Source organism: Chiloscyllium plagiosum, unplaced genomic scaffold (genome assembly GCF_037043375.1).
Source record: "Chiloscyllium plagiosum isolate Xiang-an unplaced genomic scaffold, Cpla_swu_hap1 HiC_scaffold_31, whole genome shotgun sequence".
Lineage (NCBI taxonomy): Eukaryota > Metazoa > Chordata > Chondrichthyes > Orectolobiformes > Hemiscylliidae > Chiloscyllium > Chiloscyllium plagiosum.
This window is the reverse complement of record NW_028270169.1, coordinates 76,500,074-76,519,386: the sequence shown is the minus strand read 5'-3', so window position 1 is coordinate 76,519,386 and position 19,313 is coordinate 76,500,074. Positions and strand designations below refer to the sequence as shown.

General features: G+C 39.7%; 1 gene segment (V, D, J or C); it reads left to right on the top strand.

Moving 5' to 3' along the window:
* Positions 1-1,321: 1,321 nt before the first annotated feature.
* On the top strand, positions 1,322-15,324 carry LOC148142057 (Ig heavy chain C region-like). The segment is given in 6 exon segments: positions 1,322-1,410; positions 1,538-1,920; positions 8,505-8,810; positions 11,915-12,226; positions 14,169-14,477; positions 14,933-15,324. Coding segments are annotated over 4 exon segments (1,233 nt in total).
* Positions 15,325-19,313: the final 3,989 nt, after the last annotated feature.

Genomic DNA, 19,313 nt, shown 5'->3' with positions numbered 1-19,313 from the left:
TGAAGTAACATTTGTTATCATCTCAAAGTAAATTAACAAAATTGAATTGGTTCAAACTCACATCACTTGTTACACCATTCTCTGATTCATGTATCTCATTAAAACTGAGTGGGCCCTTTATACATGGTTAACACTGGTGTAGTGTAACAGCGAATTTTTGCTGATTTTTATGAGTTAACTGCCCTGTCAGAGCTATCTGTGAGCAGAGAAATGTACTGTTTATAACCTACATTCGTGGTAATTATTACTGTAATACTCTCTAACTTAACCAAACATTCCTGATGTACCCAGACTGTTACATGCAATGGTTTAGACGTTGAGGATTTAAAAAAAAACTTATGGAATGTCTTGTTCTAGTTCATTAGATGCTCTTTCAAAAGTTTACCTCGGTGTTATGTATCACTGCAAACTCACATTTTGTTTCTCAGGCACACAGCTTTCCTTTACTGTGCATTTTAGTGTCGGAGCAATTTGAAAAAAAAAAGATGCAAGGAGAGACATTCTGCAATGTAAGGAGGTGCTTCTAATCTCCGGGTCCAAACTGTTTAGTGACATACACTCACATTCTGAACATAATCACTTTAGACATGCTCTATATTAGGTTGCCGAAACTGAATTTAGAAACGCAGATTAGAAATGGTATGTTATTTTGTAATGTGAGAGAGACTTTGAGTGACAGCAAAAATAAAGTCATTCACTTTGTTGGCTAATAATATTATTGAAGTTCTTTTTAGCTTTATCTGCTTGTGGTGGAATGTAGGATTAAACGGAGTTAACTTCTAATTGAATATTCTAAATATAATCACTTTGGACACGCTCTGTATTCAGTTGCCTAAATTGAATTTTGAAATGTTTAGTATGAATTACATGTTATTTTTTAGTGCGACAGAGACTTGCAGTATCCAGGGAAGAAAAGCTCAACTGTTTTATTAGCTAGTAATATGTTTGAACTTTAATTTTAGTTTTATCTGCTTGTGAATAAATGTAGAAATAAAGGGAGCTAACTTCCAGTTGAATTTGTTTTTTTTAAACAAAATACATGCAACTATCATGTGAAACAGACCTGAAGCTACTCAAATTTACTTCCAAAGAAGCTATTCAGCAAAACCAATATCCCAAGATGTGTATGTGTCCATGTTTAAGCAGAACCTCATGTAAAGACATGACCCCATGTGTTCGGACTGTCCAAGCTGATACCAGGATCCAGTCTCAGCCTCCAGCAGGAAACCAACACGCGGAAGCTGTAAGCCTGCCCCTTCTGATGGCTATATAAATCCTGGGCACTGGACCGTTATTCAACACTCCTGGCTCGGCTCTGTTTAGAAAGATCTTGACAGAACCGCTTCCCACAAGTTATCAGAATGATTGTGTCGACACTTTTTCTCAGTTTGTTCCTGACTTTCTTATCATGTGAGTGTTTTTTGTTCAAGTCTCTCTTTGTTACTGTCTCAATGTTAGTCTACGGCAGGAATATAAAAGACTCAGCCATCATTTCACCAGCATTAATGCTCATGGTTTGTTTGTTTTCTTTTTAAAGGTGCCAATTGGAGGTTGTTTTGACCCAGCCAGATGCAGAGACTGGCCGTCCCGCAGGCAGCCTGAAACTGACCTGTAAAACCAGCGGCTTCGATCTTGGCAGCTACACCATGAGCTGGGTCCGACAGGTTCCCGGACAGGGTCTGGAGTGGCTGCTGAACTACTATAGTTCATCCAGCAATAACTATGCACCAGCGATTAAGGGTCGATTTACTGCGTCCAAAGACACTTCAAACAACATTTTCGCGTTAGACATGGGGAACCTGAAGATCGAAGACACCGCCATCTATTACTGTGCAAGAGACCACAGCGAGAGGAACCAGGGCTGGACCCGTTCAAAAACAGCTCGAGGGAACATTTTGTCAATTCCATCATAAACTGACGGTCAGTACGAGTTTTAAATGCAATTATACCAACTGCGATCTGAAGCAGACCTCAGGCTGCCTCTTACAAAACTATCAAAGAGGAAATGTACCATTTAAACTAGCAAACTGGTGACACAATGGGACAATGTTTTGGGCATGTCATATGTACTGCTAACACTTCCATCAATTAAATGCTCGGACAAAATGTTAGTTTTAATATATCTGACAGCTCAGGAAATCACTGCTAATTGTTATGTCAAATATGGCATTCATTCTAAACATGATCAGAACTAAATGGCTCTTTCAAATGAAAATTGAGACCTCGATTAAAGAACAGAGAATGAGTGTACTGGTCTACATCATTGTGATACTACAGTGGGTCACAGTGTTGTGCACAGCGACATCCTCATACAAAAACCACTGACAAGTGTTTATCTCAAATTGGTGATTTCTGCCATGGCAGGAGCGAGAAATAATGTGAGATGCAATTTAAACGCAATCCAGTAGTTTTAGTTTGTACAAATGTATAATTTTTTCTACCTTCTTCGTGTGATTGTCAAGTTAAATGCAGACCAAACCTGGAAAAGTATTCCAAGCTTTCAAAATACAATGAATCGTAAAAGCTGGAATAATGCACCAAATCATTTTTAGAGGAGTCTGAATCACTGCTTTCCAGGAAGTGAAGAAATTCTCTGCATTTTACAGTTTACAGTCTGTCATAGTATTTGACACAACGTGTCTCACAGTGATATAACTGGGGTGACACTGCAATTATGATCATTACAAAAACCTATTCAGCCTCCATTGTTTGAAACTAGTCAGTGATTACTTCTACAAACCGTCTTAACTTGCAGAGCAGTATTAGTTCTGTGCAGTTTTATGTCGGTATCACTATTTAATTTGTAAAAGTGTTGGGTAATTATTTATACACCAGTTGGGGATTTTGAGAATCAGCTCATGTGTTACTCTGTGAAGTATAAAACAGTATTAAAATTTATCAAGAATGTTCAGAATTCACTAGTGCAATTATGTGATGAAGATTTATCGTGACTTTATTTTGCCTGTGGTTCTGAAAATTTAAAATGATGGCAGATTTTTGATTTGTTTTATCCAGAGCTAGTTATTGTGTGACCCAGTCCAGAGAATGTAACACTGTGACTACCTTGATTACTGGGGCCAAGGGACCATGGTGACAGTGACTTCAGGTAAGACCCTTGAACCTTCTTAGTGACTTTTTAAAAACTTTCTATTCATGTGACTAATTTCTGAATTAAATGAAACTCAGATTCTGTGCTGAGTTTGGTTTGGTTCGGATTGATTTTTGTTCAGACTGATTACAGACTTCAGTTAAGGCTCAGCAAATAGTTACAATGGGGTTGATGGAGTCAGTTACTCAGTGTATCTCTTTTTTTGATCAGATGGGCATTCTGTGTGGCTGGGTTACTTGAAACAGCTAATGTCTCTTAATCAGTCAGCTATAAATAATGTTTAATGTCAGTGACACCCTGACTGTGAGTTTTATTATCAACAACAAACGCTAAGAAATCAAACGGTTCGAGACATTACGAAACATGATTAAAATATGCTAAAATATCATTATTAATTTCTTGAATATATGTTCTTACCCTGATTATATTTTTGCATTTATTTTGTTAATTAGTTGATGACAAGCAGGTTAGAAACTGTCATAAAATTTTCTTGCGGTGCTATATTGCATTCTGTTGATTAGATTCTGAGTTTGTTTTACTTGATTCTGTTGAATTGAGTTGATTGGATTTTGGCTTTGTTTTGGTTGGTTCGGTTTGAACTGTGTTGATTGGATTCTGACTTTGTTTTTACTTGGTTTTGTTGAATTGTGTTGATTGGCTTTTGAAATTGTTTTATTTGATTCTGTTGAATTGAATTGTTTGGATTGTGATTATGTTTCATTCAAATCTGTTGTTTTGAGTTGATTGGATTCTGATTTTATTTTCCTTGATTCTGTTGAATTGAGTTGATTGGATCCTATTCAGTTTGTGAAATTGATCAGCGTTTTTATGCTTTCTGTAATCGGTGTTTTCTTTCTGGTGAGGAGATTGACTCTCTGGATTACTTTTCATTACCAATATTTGTGAAGTTCTTTGGTTTTTCTGCATTTGTTAAAATTATATGACACATTTTTCTCTGCTTGATTGAAAACATTACATCCATTTGTAACGGTCTGAAAAACAACTTAACACAGAAACCCGGAAGTTTGAGAAATGAAAAAAAAACGAGTTTTTAATGCATTGACTTTTAAAAGAAAACTCAGTTCTAATAGTAAACTAACTGAATTTTGTTTTGAGTAGCCTCATTCAAAATAAAATTTGGGACTAAAATCTGAAACTGCAGAATTGGTCAGATTAAGTAATTAAAACTAACTTAAAATTATAATGTGGTAATATTTGTCCATTCAGTAATTTTGTTTTGACCATGAAGTGATTAATCAATATATGCCTTCAACCGCTCTACTGTGCGCTGCACAAGATTGTCACGATCAGGAAGGGTGTACAGGTTGGAAATAAATAGAACTGTTGCCAGAAACGTTACAGCTTTAACTGTTAAGTCCCCTCACAAACAAGGCTGCTGTTATGACTTGTTATTTCTATTCAATTTAATCATTAGTTTGCTGGATTCTGAGCAGGTTTGTTAGACTTCAATTTGTTTTTTTTTTGTGAGGTTACATCATGTTCTGTTGAAAATGTTTGCAGAGCTAGTTCTGCTGCAAACACACCGTGGTGTGATCTGGTGATCGTTGATCTGTTGAGGAGGGACTGTGCTTGGGTAACATTAAATATGTTATATTTGGGAAACTGTTTTTGGTTTCTACATTGTTTTTGCAATGTTAACATGGTTGGTGACAGTGAACCGCTCCAGGTTCCTCATTCAATGCGATCAGCATGCGAGGTGAAATTTCATAAAGCCTATTATTAAGTGAAAGACAAATCGCAAAGGTTTTAGAAATGAAGGGAAAACAGATACCTTTGGGCGCCATTTTTACTTAAAAGTAATAATTAAGGATTAATCTAATCCATGCTTTACAATCCACATTCAGAACTCCACTATCTAGTTCAATCACAATGTCTGTCTTTAAACAGTTTACAAGTCATCGAGAAATATAAATAGAATTCCAAAAGTATAATGTTCTAATAGTTCTTGCTCTTGAGCAAAAATGCCATGACTGCGTTATAATTGATCAAGAAACACCTTTCAATTCCGCTGTACACTACATACATATTTTTCTGGCTGGGAAAGATCATTGGCAAAGACCATTTGGAAATTCTGCTCAATTCTATGAATAACAGGTCAGTTTCACTGCTTTGATCAGTTTCACACGTAACTTGAGTTAATTAATTGTTATGTCCCTGATTAAACTGGATTTACAGGATAAAAATAAAACATTAACTGAAGTATTTAATCTGCACAGTGCTTTCGGTGTTCCCAATCTGTTCATTTTAAATAAATAGTTACATTTTACAACAAAATATCAGCTGAAGAGTCATTCTTTCGGAAACAACTGCTATAGTGAATTATGTGACCAAGGCCAAATTTCGAATGAATTAAAATAATCCACGCATGACCTCGCAGGGCAGCATGGTGTCTCAGTGGTTGGCACTTCTGCCTCACAGTACCAGAGTCCCAAATTCGATCCCACCCTTGGGTGACTGCCTGTGTGGAGTTTGCACATTCTCCCTGTGTCTGCGTGGGTTTCCTTCGGGCGCTCTGGTTTCCTCCCACAGTCCAAAAGATGTGCAGGTCACGTGATTGGCTGTGCTAAATTGCACACAGTGTTCAGGGATGTGTCGGGAAGGGTACATTAGTCAGGGGTAAATATAAATTAGGGGGAATGGATCTGGGTGGGCGACTTACTGTCCAGATGGTCAGTGTGGAATTGTTGGGCCAAATGGCCTGTTTCCATACTGTAGGAACCCTACTCTTAAAACCATGGGAGTGCTTGCTGCAAACGCAGAGAATTCGTTTTACATCGATGTGTTCAGACGGATGCAGAGTTCACAAATTTGCAGAAGACATGAACTAGAGGATAACAGAGCACATTGTTTATTCAGACACTGAAAATAGAGTAATATTTATTTTAATTAATATACTTGACCGATTTATTGCAATGTAGCGATCGGAAGGAATCTGCTCACATTAGTTAAGTGTGACAATCATTTAGATTAGATTTCCTGCAGTATGTATCGGGCCATTTGGCCCAACAAGTCCACACCGACCCTCTGAAGAGTAATCCACCCAGACCCATTCCCCCGCCCTATATTTACCCCTGACTAATGCACCTAACACGATGGACGATACAGCATGACCAGTTCACCTGACATGCACATCTTTGGATTGTGGGAGGAAATCCATACAGACACAGGGGAGATTGTGTAAACTCCACATCGGCAGTCACCCGAGGCTGGAACCGAGCCTGGGTGCCTGGATCTGTGAGGCAGCAGTGCCCACATTTACTTAGACATCCGCTAAAGCGGGCAACTCCAGACAGAAGCATGTTTTCAATTCATACCTTTTTAAACATTTTCGTTCATTAAAAGCAGTTAACAAGAAAATGACCTTGCCCTAATTCCTTCAACAGAAATGCTTTCCACACTGGAATGCAGTATTGACTTTATGCAGTGCATGCAAAATCTCCACAGTTCAAGGAACGTTTTAAGAATATGTAAAAATAATTTAGAGAATAATCCATTTCCTCCGGATCTGTGCTTTAATTGGCGATATTTCCCACCTCAATAATTTTGTTAAATACAATGACTTATTAAGTTTATTAACTCAGTGGTTATTTATGTTCATTGTGAACACATTCTTGTTCACATTAATCCTCTGGTTTGTTCCTCTGATGAATGTTCAATTACAGTGAATATATTTGACGTGAGGAGTTGAGCAATGTATCCTCTAGGATTAAGTCTGTTGTGCAGTTTGTTTCAGTGCTATGTCTGACTAACTTGTCAATGGTCCTGATCATTTGTAAATTATCCAGTTCGGATACCTGAATCTCAGACAGTTCAATTTCATCTCGCGCTTCAAAACCACTTTTATCTGCCAGAAATACAATATTCGATTAGGTGCCTCAGAATTGAGAGCCCTGACTAAGTTGTTCCAATCAGAATGAACGTTTCAGGAACAAAAGGCAGATAGCAAGAGTTTTGAAATTGGTTGTTGGCAACAAGAGATATTTGATTGAGTGAGGCAGAGGGAAATATGCTGCATATTTTCTTTGTGCCTCAGTTATGCAGGACATGTTCCGTGGCACAATGTAGAATCAGAATTTTTTGCATCTTATTATTTGAAAACCTATTATCAGCTTTTAATGTCACTGGCAACGGTCATATTACGCTGCAAAACATTTTAATCTTTTCCAAACTAAGTAGACCGTCTGGTGCAGCAACATTCACAGGGGAAAGAGGAAGGGAGTTCGAGGTTGGAATCCAGTGACAGTGAATTGATGGCAATGCAATTCCTAGATTTATTCCTCTGTAGTTCACATAGAGTTTGAACAATTTGGACCTGCTGTCCAAGTATTCTTGAAAAAATGTTGAAATGTTACTTTCATTGTACAAATATTCTGGAACAGTCCCTGGTTGTTGGATGGTGTTAATAACTAACATGGTTTATGTATTGTCAAAACAGGTGGGCTGTGTTCTCCGTGATAGTGTCAAGCTCATTGTGTTCAGGTCTGTTGTGATTTGTAGTAGTGTCCCTGATTCTGTGCTAGGTGGCCTGTATTCATTTACATTTTGGAATAGTGTAGGTGGGATGGGCTTCAGATTAGTATGACAGGGCAGCGCAACATCTAGGGTCGAAGAGCCTGTACTGCGCTGTAATGTTCTATGTTCTATGATTCACTCTGACTTCTCTCCGGGGGTACTGCCAGCTGTTGGGTATTTCCAGCAGCACGGCACCTCGTGGGGCAGCACGCTGGTTCCGTGGTTAGTGCTGCTGCCTCACAGTGCTAGGGACTCGAGTTCCATTCCAGCCTCGGGTGACTGTCTGTGTGGAGTTGGCACTTTCTCCCCATGTCTGTGTGCGTTTCCTCCCACACTCCAAAGATGTGCAAGTTGGGGGAATTGCAAATGTTGTATTCAGTGATTGGGAGTTTAGGTATATTAGTCAGGGTTAACCGTAGCATAATAGGGTAGGGGAATGGGTCTGGATGCGTTACTTTTCAGAGGGTGGGTGTGGACTTGTTGGGCCAAATGGCCTGTTTGCACACACTGTAGAATTTCGATGAATCTGCATTTCCTTGGTTTGTATTTTGTAAAACGTCTCTGCTCTTCACAGAAATCCAGTGAAAGTGTCAGTTGGTGAGATCTTCAAACAGTTACTGGGGTGGGATCAGGATGTTCTTCTTCCTAAATTACATGGTAATGGTCAAGGTCGAGGGCAGGTTTCTAAAGAGGGAACCAATGATCATGATCAGCAACTGGTAGGAAACAAAACTAAACCCCAGTTATGCTGTAGACTTCAGCGGGAGCATACTGGCAAACTTTACAGCTGAGGATACATTTGAGTAACTGATAAGGTCAAATTAACAGAAACTAACATGCTCAATTGGTCATTCTATTGTAGAGACACCGTCTCCCCCCACGCTTTATGGCCTGGTCTCCTCCTGTCAGGAGCACAACACCGGTTCTGTGATCTTTGGTTGTTTGGCGATGGACTATTCCCCTGACGTCACCAAGGTAACCTGGAAGAAAGGTGGGGAGCTAATCACGACTGGATTGAAGACTTACCCATCAGTGAGAAACAAGAAGGGAACCTACACCCTGAGCAGCCAGTTAACCCTGCCCGAGTTAGCGATAGATTGCCCCAGCAAAATCTACTGTGAGGTTCAACACAGCGGGACACACAAGAGCAAAGTAATGCCATGTCCAGGTACGTGTTGTGGGAACTGAGGTAAACAGATCATCTGTGATTAACATGAATAAGGCATTATTTATAACCGTTTTCACAGAATCACCTTATACAGCACAGGAAAAAGGCCCTTTGATCCATCCAATTCACGCCTATCAATAACAGCCACCTAACTATTCCAGTCTCATGTGCCAGCACACGATCCATTGCCTTGTGTGACTTGCCCTTGCAAGGATACTTCATACTTATAATGAGGGGCTCAGTCTCTACATGACTTATAGGTGCTGAGCTCCAGGCTAACACCACCCTCTGTTTGATTTTGTTTTCCCCTGATATCCACTTGGAAGCTCCTGGCCTTACCTTCGCCCTGTGCCCCTGAGGCATTGATTTCTCCATCAAGGGGAAAGGTTTCATCCAGTTTACCCTGTCTATGCCTAAAATAATTCTAGATATCATGATAATCTTCTTCCTAATTCTCCTCTGCTCCAAGGAAAACCCCTGTCTATCTAAACTAGTTTCATAACTAAAACCTTCCAACCCAGGCAAGATCCTGGCAAATCTCATCAATACTGCCTTCAGTGTAATCACATTGCTTCGATAACATGCACACAACGCTTCAGTATGGCCTACCCAGTGTTTTATTAAGTTCCAGTATCATCTCACCACTCTTCATTGTCAATGTCTAGGCTAATAAAAGCAAATATCCTCCCACTTTCTTAGCCTATTTATCCAGACGACACAGTACTATAAGGGATCGGTGGGTACATGCACCAAAGATCCTCAGGCCTTTCCAGGGTTCCACCATTCAAAACGTCATACCTCACAGATTCTTCTGCCGAATTACATCAACTTACATTTATTCAGAATAATTTCCATTTGCAACTTTTCTCTTCACATACAACCAACCCTTTTATATCCTCCTGCAATCTAAAGCCATTATGCTCATGACTTACCAACATGACGGTTTTCATTTAATCTGTGAATTCACTGGTTAATCCTCCTAAATTTGAGTCTCAATCATTGGTATGTAAGAGAAATAGCACGGAAATCAACACCAATCCCTACAGAACACCAGGAGACATAGATTTCCAGTCACGCAGACACCCGATGACTATTATCCCCTGCTCCCATCACTCAGCCAGTTCTAGATCCAATCTGTCAAATTAACTCGGATCCCATTGGCTCTGATTATTGCTATCATCTGGACATCGAGTTATCTCTATGAAAACTACAATCAAATTGTTACACATGACTTCCTCTCAATAGAACCGTGCTGAAAATTGTTGATTTATCTTCCAAATGAAAACTAATTTCACTTCTCAATAGTTTCCTTACCACTGAGACTAGCTTGACAGATCTATGTTTTCATTATTTATCCCTTCCTTCGTCCTGCATAACAGTGCAACGTTGGCTGATCTGCACTCACTTGGCACAACTGCTGTGGCCAGACGGGAATTCTAAATTATTGTCAGCAACCCAACTATTTCATCCTTTGCATCGCTCAACCGCTTGGTATACTTTTCATCTGCCCTGGAAATATAACCACTTTTCATTCAGCAAGACAACACAGAACATCACGTCATGTCTCCTAATTTCTGAAAGTACATCACAACACCCCTCCATGATGTCTGTCCCCACATTGTCACTCTAACTAGTGAACACTGACACAACACATTCGTTTTGACCACAAACTAATCCTCCGGCTCCACTCCAATAATAACACTTAATGGGCAATACTGTTTCCCGAATAATTCTTTTATTATGAATGAGTCTGTAAATTTTAAAAATATTTTCCTTTATTTTGACTGCTATTATTTTCTCATGGTCCCTTTTGCTCTTCTAATTCCTTTGTCTTTCAAACTCCCCCTTGCACGTTCTGTACTCCATATTAGTTTCTATTGTTTTGAGATTTCAGTATAGACCAGAAGCCTCCCTTGTTTCTCTTTATCTCCCCCTCCATGCCCTTTGGTGTCCAGAGCCCGCTGCATTCTTGGTCCCACGCAGTGGTTTCCTGGGAAATGCCCTCCCTGTGATTTTCCTATCTCTTTCTTAAATGTGTCACACTGCTCTAACTCAGATTTACCAATAAGTGTCAGCTTCCAGTCCACTCTGGTCAAGTCATTACCTGATCTTACTAAAATTGTCCTTCCCCTTTTCAGAACTTTGGGCCAATTTCTATTCCTTTGCAGTACAATCTGAAATCCAACTGATTTACGATCACTGTCTGCAAAGTGCTCCACCATTGATGTTTTACCCACTGAGACGACTTCATTCCCTAAAGTTAAGTTCCGGTTCACCCCTCTCTTGCAAGGTCTGGATTAAAATTCTCTGTATTAAACACATACTTTGTTCAAATATTCTCCTGGAGGCATTTTCAGAATTGTGCTCCCTCTAAATTTTTGACAAAATGAATATCCAAGCCTATGCTGAGGAAGTGAAAAACCTCGTTTCTCATTCCCCTATTTAATTTACATGTCTCTGAAATTTGCCCATGTATTCGCACTTGGTATTTTGGACCAATAGTAAGGTCTATCGTGCTCTCCCAATACTTATGTTTGCTGTGTTTTGGTTTTGAAGTACTGTCCATTTGCCTTTGTTCAAGGAGGTATCCATGATTTCATTTCTCTTTACAGCCTAAAATACTCTTGTCAGAATTGCAACAGAAACAACATTCTGTACCGCACACCCCCGCCCCCATCATTTTCTATCTTTCCCTGTCTTGTCTGAAGGCACTAAATCCTGGAATATTGAATAGCTCCTCCTGCCCGGCTCTCAATATGTCTCCGTGATAGCAACGACATCATTTCTTCATTTATGCCAGTAATTCGTCTGCCTTGTTCATCAGACTCTGTCATTAAAACGAATACCATCCAACGTTGCTATCTCCCTATAGCAACGTTGTTACCAGCCTATAGTTTCTGTGCCTCCTTGACTCCCTTGCTGTGTCCTCTAAGTTTAGCCTTTCACATTGTCCTGCTGATCTTTCTATGTGAATCCCAGCTTCTCCAGCACTCTGCACAATTATGATTCCTGTATACATTAACCACAAGAAACCTTGATATATGAGAACTGATTGTATTTGTTATGAAATTCGTTGGATAATATATGCGATGTGTTTCCTAAAGGTCCAGATATTCTCCAACCAACTCTTCTCCTAACTGTGAGCTCCAGTGAAGAAATCGCAAGCAGCAAGTTTGCAACCGTCGTCTGTTCAAACATCGAGTTCCATCCGAAGTCAATCTCCGTGAGTTGGTTGAAAAATGGCCGACCCTTGGATTCTGGCTTCTTCACGTCTCCCGTGTGTGAGGCGAACGGGAACTTCTCGTTGACGAGTCGGCTGATGGTCCCTTATGGTGAATGGTACAACAGTGCGGTCTATACCTGCCAGGTCACTCATGGAGAGAACATTCAAAGTAAAAACATCACCGCACTCCAGGGTAAGATTCACATACTGAGAGAGCTACAAATCACTCTGAACTCTGATGTGAATCAAACACACTAATTTATCAGGCGTAGGAAACAGCACGGTACAGCTTCTCGTTTCCCAACATGCCACGTATCTCATTTCAGTTTGAGTGTTACATTAGCATTGCTCATAATTCAACCTTTCGGCAAGTCAGAAAAGCATGTTTCCTCTCTGTTGCAGATAGATACTTAGACAGTGAGCTTTGTAAAATAGTTTGTTGCCTGACCATGCTGGGAGAGGCATTCAGAGTGCTGAATGCTTGCCTGGTAGCTGCTTCAAGGATAAGTTTGGGGTGGAGGGGGATATTGGAGAGATATCTGATTGAAACATAGAAAATACTGAGAGACTGAGGTCGAGTGAATGTGGAATTGATGCTTTGACTGGTAGGCGAGAGTAGGACCCAAGGGCACAGTCTCAGGGTCAAAGGGGCACCGTTTAGAACTGAGATGGGGAGGGTTTCTTCAGCCAGAGGGTGATGAGTCTGTGGAACATGTTGCTGCAGAGGGCTGTAGAGACCAGGCCATTGTGTGTATTCAAGCCAGAGATAGATCGGCTCTTGTTTAGTACGGGGAGAAGGCAGGAGAATGGCTTTAGCCTGAAATGTCGATTTTCCTGCTCGTCGGATGCTGCCTGACCTGCTGTGCTTTTCAAGCATCATTCTGATCTAAACTCTGGATTGGCCGAACAGCCTTATTCTGATGCTCTATCAAATTGACGTGGTTAACATATGCAGTGATCCTTACTTGAAAATAAATCAAAATGCGTTCAATGCTTCATTCCCTGCTCAGGAATGACCTGTTGGTTGGACATTGTACGACATCGATTGTTATCTGGTACTGAGCTCTTTAACTTCATTTATGGGATCAGACCACAGACCAAGTGGCTATCACATTTGATGAACTGGGATAAATGAGATCTCACTGAGCTTCTTTAAGATGCTCTCTGTAATTAGTGGATGAGGCAGGAGAATAAATTCTGGTGGGAATGCTACAATAGGGATGAATGAACTAGGAACTCGAGACAGGCTGATTTAGCCTGTTTGGGGTGGCGATGTTTACACAGTGAGTAGTGGATGTCTATAAAATTAGTGACATTTCCATCGCGTTTGTAGATTAATTTAAGACGCTTTTGTTTGTTTTTTTTCTCTCCTGCTATATGAAGAAATTAAAAAATGCAGCTTGGTAAATAAAGTGAAAGTACAGACCAGTTATGAACTAACTGAATGGAGGGAAAGATTTAAGGAGATGGGTGTCCTTCTCGATATCCAATGCTGTACTCAATGTCTTGTTTTCAGATCTATTCCAAACACAGCCCACGAGGAACAATGACATAAATTAGAGAATGACATCACACCAATAACGCAAAGTATTTTTAATCATGTTAAATATAATGAACAGAATTTCCATGGCTGTTCACTGCTCCTGTAACACTTTAGAACTCTGCAAAGAGAATAATTATTATTTATTATAATCTGTCCAAAATTTGGGATGTGATTTGGCAGTCAGTGTGACCAGCAGCACTTGCACCTAAAGGTTATGAACATGGAAATGAACTCATTATATTCAGATTACTCTTGTCACAAGTATCAATGGATGGTCTTAAGTGAGAGACAAACTCCGAAAGAAAGATAATTCCATGGGTTACATGATGGTATCTTCGATGATTTTACTTTTTTCACAGGTTTCACTTGTTACAAAGCCAGTGTTCTTTCGGAATAATTACACAGGGTATGTCCTAGGTAATCACAAATGTTTCACAGATCAAAATACATCAACAATAGTAAGCATCGTTTCAGAATAGTTGGAGTTGCCATTTTGGAGGTGGTGTCTTCACCCTGTGAAGGAGTAATCTGAAGATTGGCTGTTTGTATCAGAAAGGGGCATTTTTCATTGACTTTGATTTTTGTTTCAAAGAAGATACCGAGTGCCACCCTAACACCGTTAAAATCCTCCCACCGGCAGTAGAACAAGTCTTACTGGAGGCGACGGTGACGTTAACCTGCGTTGTGTCCAATCTTCCTTCTGGAGTCAACGTGACATGGAGACAAGAAAAGAAGCCTCTGAAATCAGAGATTGCTGACCAGCCTGGACAGAATCCCGACAGCGTGGTCAGCAAATTAGACATTTCTACTGAAGCCTGGCTGAGTGGCGTTAATTTTGAATGTGTGGTGTACCATCAGAATCTACCGACTCCGCTGAGAGACTCCATCCACAAGAAGAAAGGTGAGCGGTGAGATTAAAGCACAAAAGATCCCATGTGTAATCCAGATCCAGTTACATCAATGTCAGGCTTTTATTGGTAATGAGCAAACACCGTTGGGGGCATTAATTATGCATCTGAAGGCAGGATAGCTGAGTAGCTGATTAAGAAAAAGATGGACCAAAGGATATTGTATTCTGATTAAGTCAGATAAGGTGGGAAGAAGCCTGAGTTGTGACGCCACCATCAGCAATGACAAATGGCCAGAATGTCCTCGTTGTGGACTGGAAACATGGAGACAACTTTCACATTAAACTTTCCTTTTTTTAATGAACAGTATGCGTACCATTCTGCTCCTTTAGAAAACGAAAGTAAATAAATCCCAAATTAAACATGGCGTATTTAAATATTTAGCGAAATTGTGATATCGGTTCAGGATTTTTTTGGTTGATTTATATTTGTCTCAAATATTCTGCAGTGATTAATCCGCTGGAGCCATCAGTGTCGGTCCTCCTGCCACCAACAGAAGAAATCTCCGCTCAGAGGTTTCTCTCCCTCACCTGTTTAGTGAGAGGTTTCTCCCCCCGAGAGATCTTCGTCAAGTGGACAAACAATGACAAGCCGGTGAATCCCAGTAACGACAAGAACACCGAGGTGATGGCGGAGAGTGACAACACCTCCTTGTTTATCTACAGCCTGTTATCCATTACAGCGGAGGAGTGGGCCAACGGTGCTTCTTACTCCTGTGTGGTGGGACATGAAGCGATTCCATTGAAGATCATCAACAGAACAGTCGATAGATCCAGCGGTAAACCGAGTTTTGTAAACATTTCACTTGCACTGATGGACACTGTTAATTCATGTCAATAAAAATCTCAAAGTTGCATTTAATAATTCAACAGAAGTAATGAAGTGTTTTTTTTTTCCTCCAGTTGTGAGTTAAATACTGAATTAGTTGTTTCTCACTCTGACTTACATTGCATCTGTGTAGTTAAAGTGGATTATTAACAGGTCTAGAACGAGTGTCTTGTGCAGTTAATGTTCTCTGCTCAGATACACCCTGGGTCAGAGATAGAGTAAAGCTCACTCATTGCAGGATTCCGCCAAGGATGTTATCCATCCTAAATCCCTCTGTGACAAAATCTGACAATGTCCATTTTATTTCAAGAGTAGGGCACGAGTTTTGAACTTGGTCTTTTTGATTCCCCCGATTGGGCATTCTTACAAAATTCATGTCAGTTTTAAACTGCCAAATTGCACCAATTGGAAATGTAAATTTAAGACACTTTAAAATTAAATTTGATTGGAACATACCAATCGTAAAGAGTGCAGAACAGTTTGAATGTAACCTTTGATTCTGTTGAACTGCCAGGGATCTTGCGCCAGTGGATGAGTTGACAGAATGTATCTTCACTTTCACACCAAAGAGAGTCAACAGATAAGTTGTTGTGGAGCAGAGGGGAGGGGAACGATGAATGGTCTGTCCTCTTGCTCCCTGTGCAGAGTTTTCATGGTAGATGTCCTCTGTAATGTAACCCAGTTGCTAACAGGGACAGTCAGCTTCTTGCTTACTGTCCAAAGATTTAACATTTCCATGCAAAACAATACCTTTGAAGCATGTTAGACACACTTGGCTCTGTTAACAAATGATTAACATTGATTCCCATAATCCAAAACTGGTGTTTGCATCGTCCCAGTTTGAATTCCATAGTTTTGTCTCAGTTTTCTGGAGCACATGGGATCAATTCTGGTATTCGAATACCTGATATCATTTTGTTTCACATACAGAAACAAGTAGACATTTTCTAATAAACATATTCAGAAATGTTATCTCTGGGGCAGTGGGGATTTGAACTCACGCCTTTTCTCTCAGAGACAGAAGTTCTATCACTGCAACAGAAGAGTTGCTCATAAAACGGTTACCTCAGCACGACGATGGGAAATGTTTCCTGCAACACCAAGGTCAAATCTAATTATGGGCAATGCATTAAAATTAGAACAATAAATTAGAATAATGAAAATTGCAGTCTGGTATAAGAACAGATGCAGAGAGATGATCGCAAATACACACGTAATGACACATATACGGGCTCTGACCGAAAGACACATATTTATGTGCACACTCAAATGTGCATATAGATAAGATGTCACACATGCATACTCGCACAGAGCAACACATGCAAGTGGTACTTGAACACTCAGCTAAGCTCATACAAAAACTCACATACACCGAAAGAAAATCATTTGCACAAATGAACAGGAGTACTCACACATAACCATGAGAAACATCGACACACGGTAACAGACAAATGGGCATGAATACATATACATTCATACAGCACAATGCGTACAGACATACACACATGAACACACAGATACAAATTCCGAAAAATGTCCTCCCACATGTCAACTCACACAGGCACGTAAGTGCACAGAGATAAACATCAATATCATTATTTTCCCATTTTCAGAATCACAAACATACGATGACAGAAGCAGCTTAATTAGTTATTTTTAAACCACATTGATCAGCATATATACAATATCACACGCACACACAAATTCAGAGTCTCACATGCAGGCACACAAGTGCATAGATGAACAAATAGAGGGGCGTTTATTAAATAAGGATAATGGGCACAAGGATCAGCAAGCATCCACAAACAATAGCACAAACAAGCTGATCAGGAGATGGTTTGGGAAAGATTGCCACACAAGCAAACATCATCATATAAATATAAACATCCATCAAAACATAACATTGCATGCTAACATTTATTAAGCATAAACATGAAAATAACCTAGTTTCGGTAGGATCTGAAACAGACACATAATCACATATTTTAGATAGCACTAATGAAAAGTGAACACTCAGAAAGACATTACAAGATAAGCATAGGCAGCAACGAAGTGGCATATTAGCATGATGATGCCTACACACTGGGAAAAGACCTAAATTTAGTTGCACAAACACATGAGCACACCAGCAGTAAAGGAACAGGAATATGTTTATTCATGCACAGACTCCAACATGGGCAAGAGTGAAGTAAGAGACTCCCATAACCACATACACAAACATTAAAGGGAAACCAAACATACCAAGCAGTAGATCAAATAAATTAAGGGACACACGTACAAAAACTTATTCCTAAATATACAGATCCTACAAACTAAAATATGAAGCAATGTCCTGACTGTGATGTCACTTATATTCATGATTTGCCAAGCAATTGGTCACCAATATAAAAGATGAGAATCACATATGAACTTTTATTCAGTGATGGCCACAATTTTCAACTAAAGTGCTGACACAGCCTATATTTAAAATATAATGATATAATTAAAATCATCATTCGTAATAAGCATTCCTCAAATAATAATATCCTTAAATAATAGATGAAAAGAAAAATCATTTAAAACGTTCTGACATGGACAATGAAGAAAGAACATGTGCAGTTAGTATTTGTAATTTCTTGCTGAGAGTCAATAACGCACTAATAGATACAGATAAGAGTCACATTGAGAAATACGTGACTGCTTTATGAAGATGTAATGGTCTCCAATTACATGACTTGGATGCAGATATATCGATCTGGATCAATAAACAATCTAAATGCGTTCTCTCGGCTTTATATTCATAGATTCAATAGATCGCACTTGGATTGAAGACTATGAGGATGATAACAGCAACATCTGGACAACTGCTTCCACGTTCATCACCTTGTTCTTCCTGAGTATTTTCTACAGCGCTGCCGTCACTCTGGTGAAGGTGAGAATAATCACATCTTTCTCACGCCAAGCAGCCCAATATGTTTTGTGAAATCTCTAAGTGTGCCATTGAATAAACATTATATCTGAAAGTCCCTGATCATAAATATCTGCGTCATTGCTTTCTCTCTCTTTTCCAGGTTAAGTGAATGAGTTGTGGACCCCTTTGATTTTCCTGATCTGATTATCAAGGTCTCCGAATTCCCAATCTCCAATCTGTCCTGTTGCTGACTCTAACAGTTTATCAGCGTGTAACTGAGACAATTATTGATGGATTTTCCTTCTTACTTTGATATCTTTGAGATGGTTGTGGTTGGAAGAATTTGTAGCTTCCCAGTTGTTTGCAGCCCGTTTGTTTTGTTTTTATTTGCTCCTTACTCAGAATGGTTGCCTACCCTTTCTGATGAGCCTTTGTATTCCCTTTCTTGTGACTGTTACTGATGTACAGAAAATTCCCAGCTCACAGCGCATGGGTTCTCATCTCAATGTGGCATCCATCCATGATATTCACTTCTGTTAGCTTTTACATCAATCTTTTGTTTAAAGATGCTTTCTGAAATGGTTAATAAATCTCGAATGAATATGCACTAACCTTGAGTTTGCTTAATTCTTTCTTCAAGGCCAGTCAGTAATAATACATTTTCCCACATCCTACTCCTTTCCCAGTCAAATACTTTCACTTGTTCTGTTTGATTGTATTTTATCAAGTCATTTAGTTTAATGCTGCGCTACCATGCAGCCCACTGATGTAAATACATCTTTCACACGATATGCCTGATGGAACACTTCAGAGGTAGAATGTTTAGAGAACATTTCCGCTTATGCACCAAGAGTCACGGCCTCGGGTCACCTCATAATAATTTTATAGGCTCCACCAGAAGCCGAAAAAAGGCAGACAACGGAGTTTGAAAGTTTACTCTACACTGTCTAAACTAAAAGTACTCCCAATGTCAGGACAGCCTGGGTTAGTAATGCAGAAATCGCCACCTAAAGCGCTCAACGAAACATTCATCAGCCAAAAATGTCAACGTTCAGTCAGGTATTCAGACACAACACGTGCACAATCCAAGGGCGGATTCTCAGAACTGGAG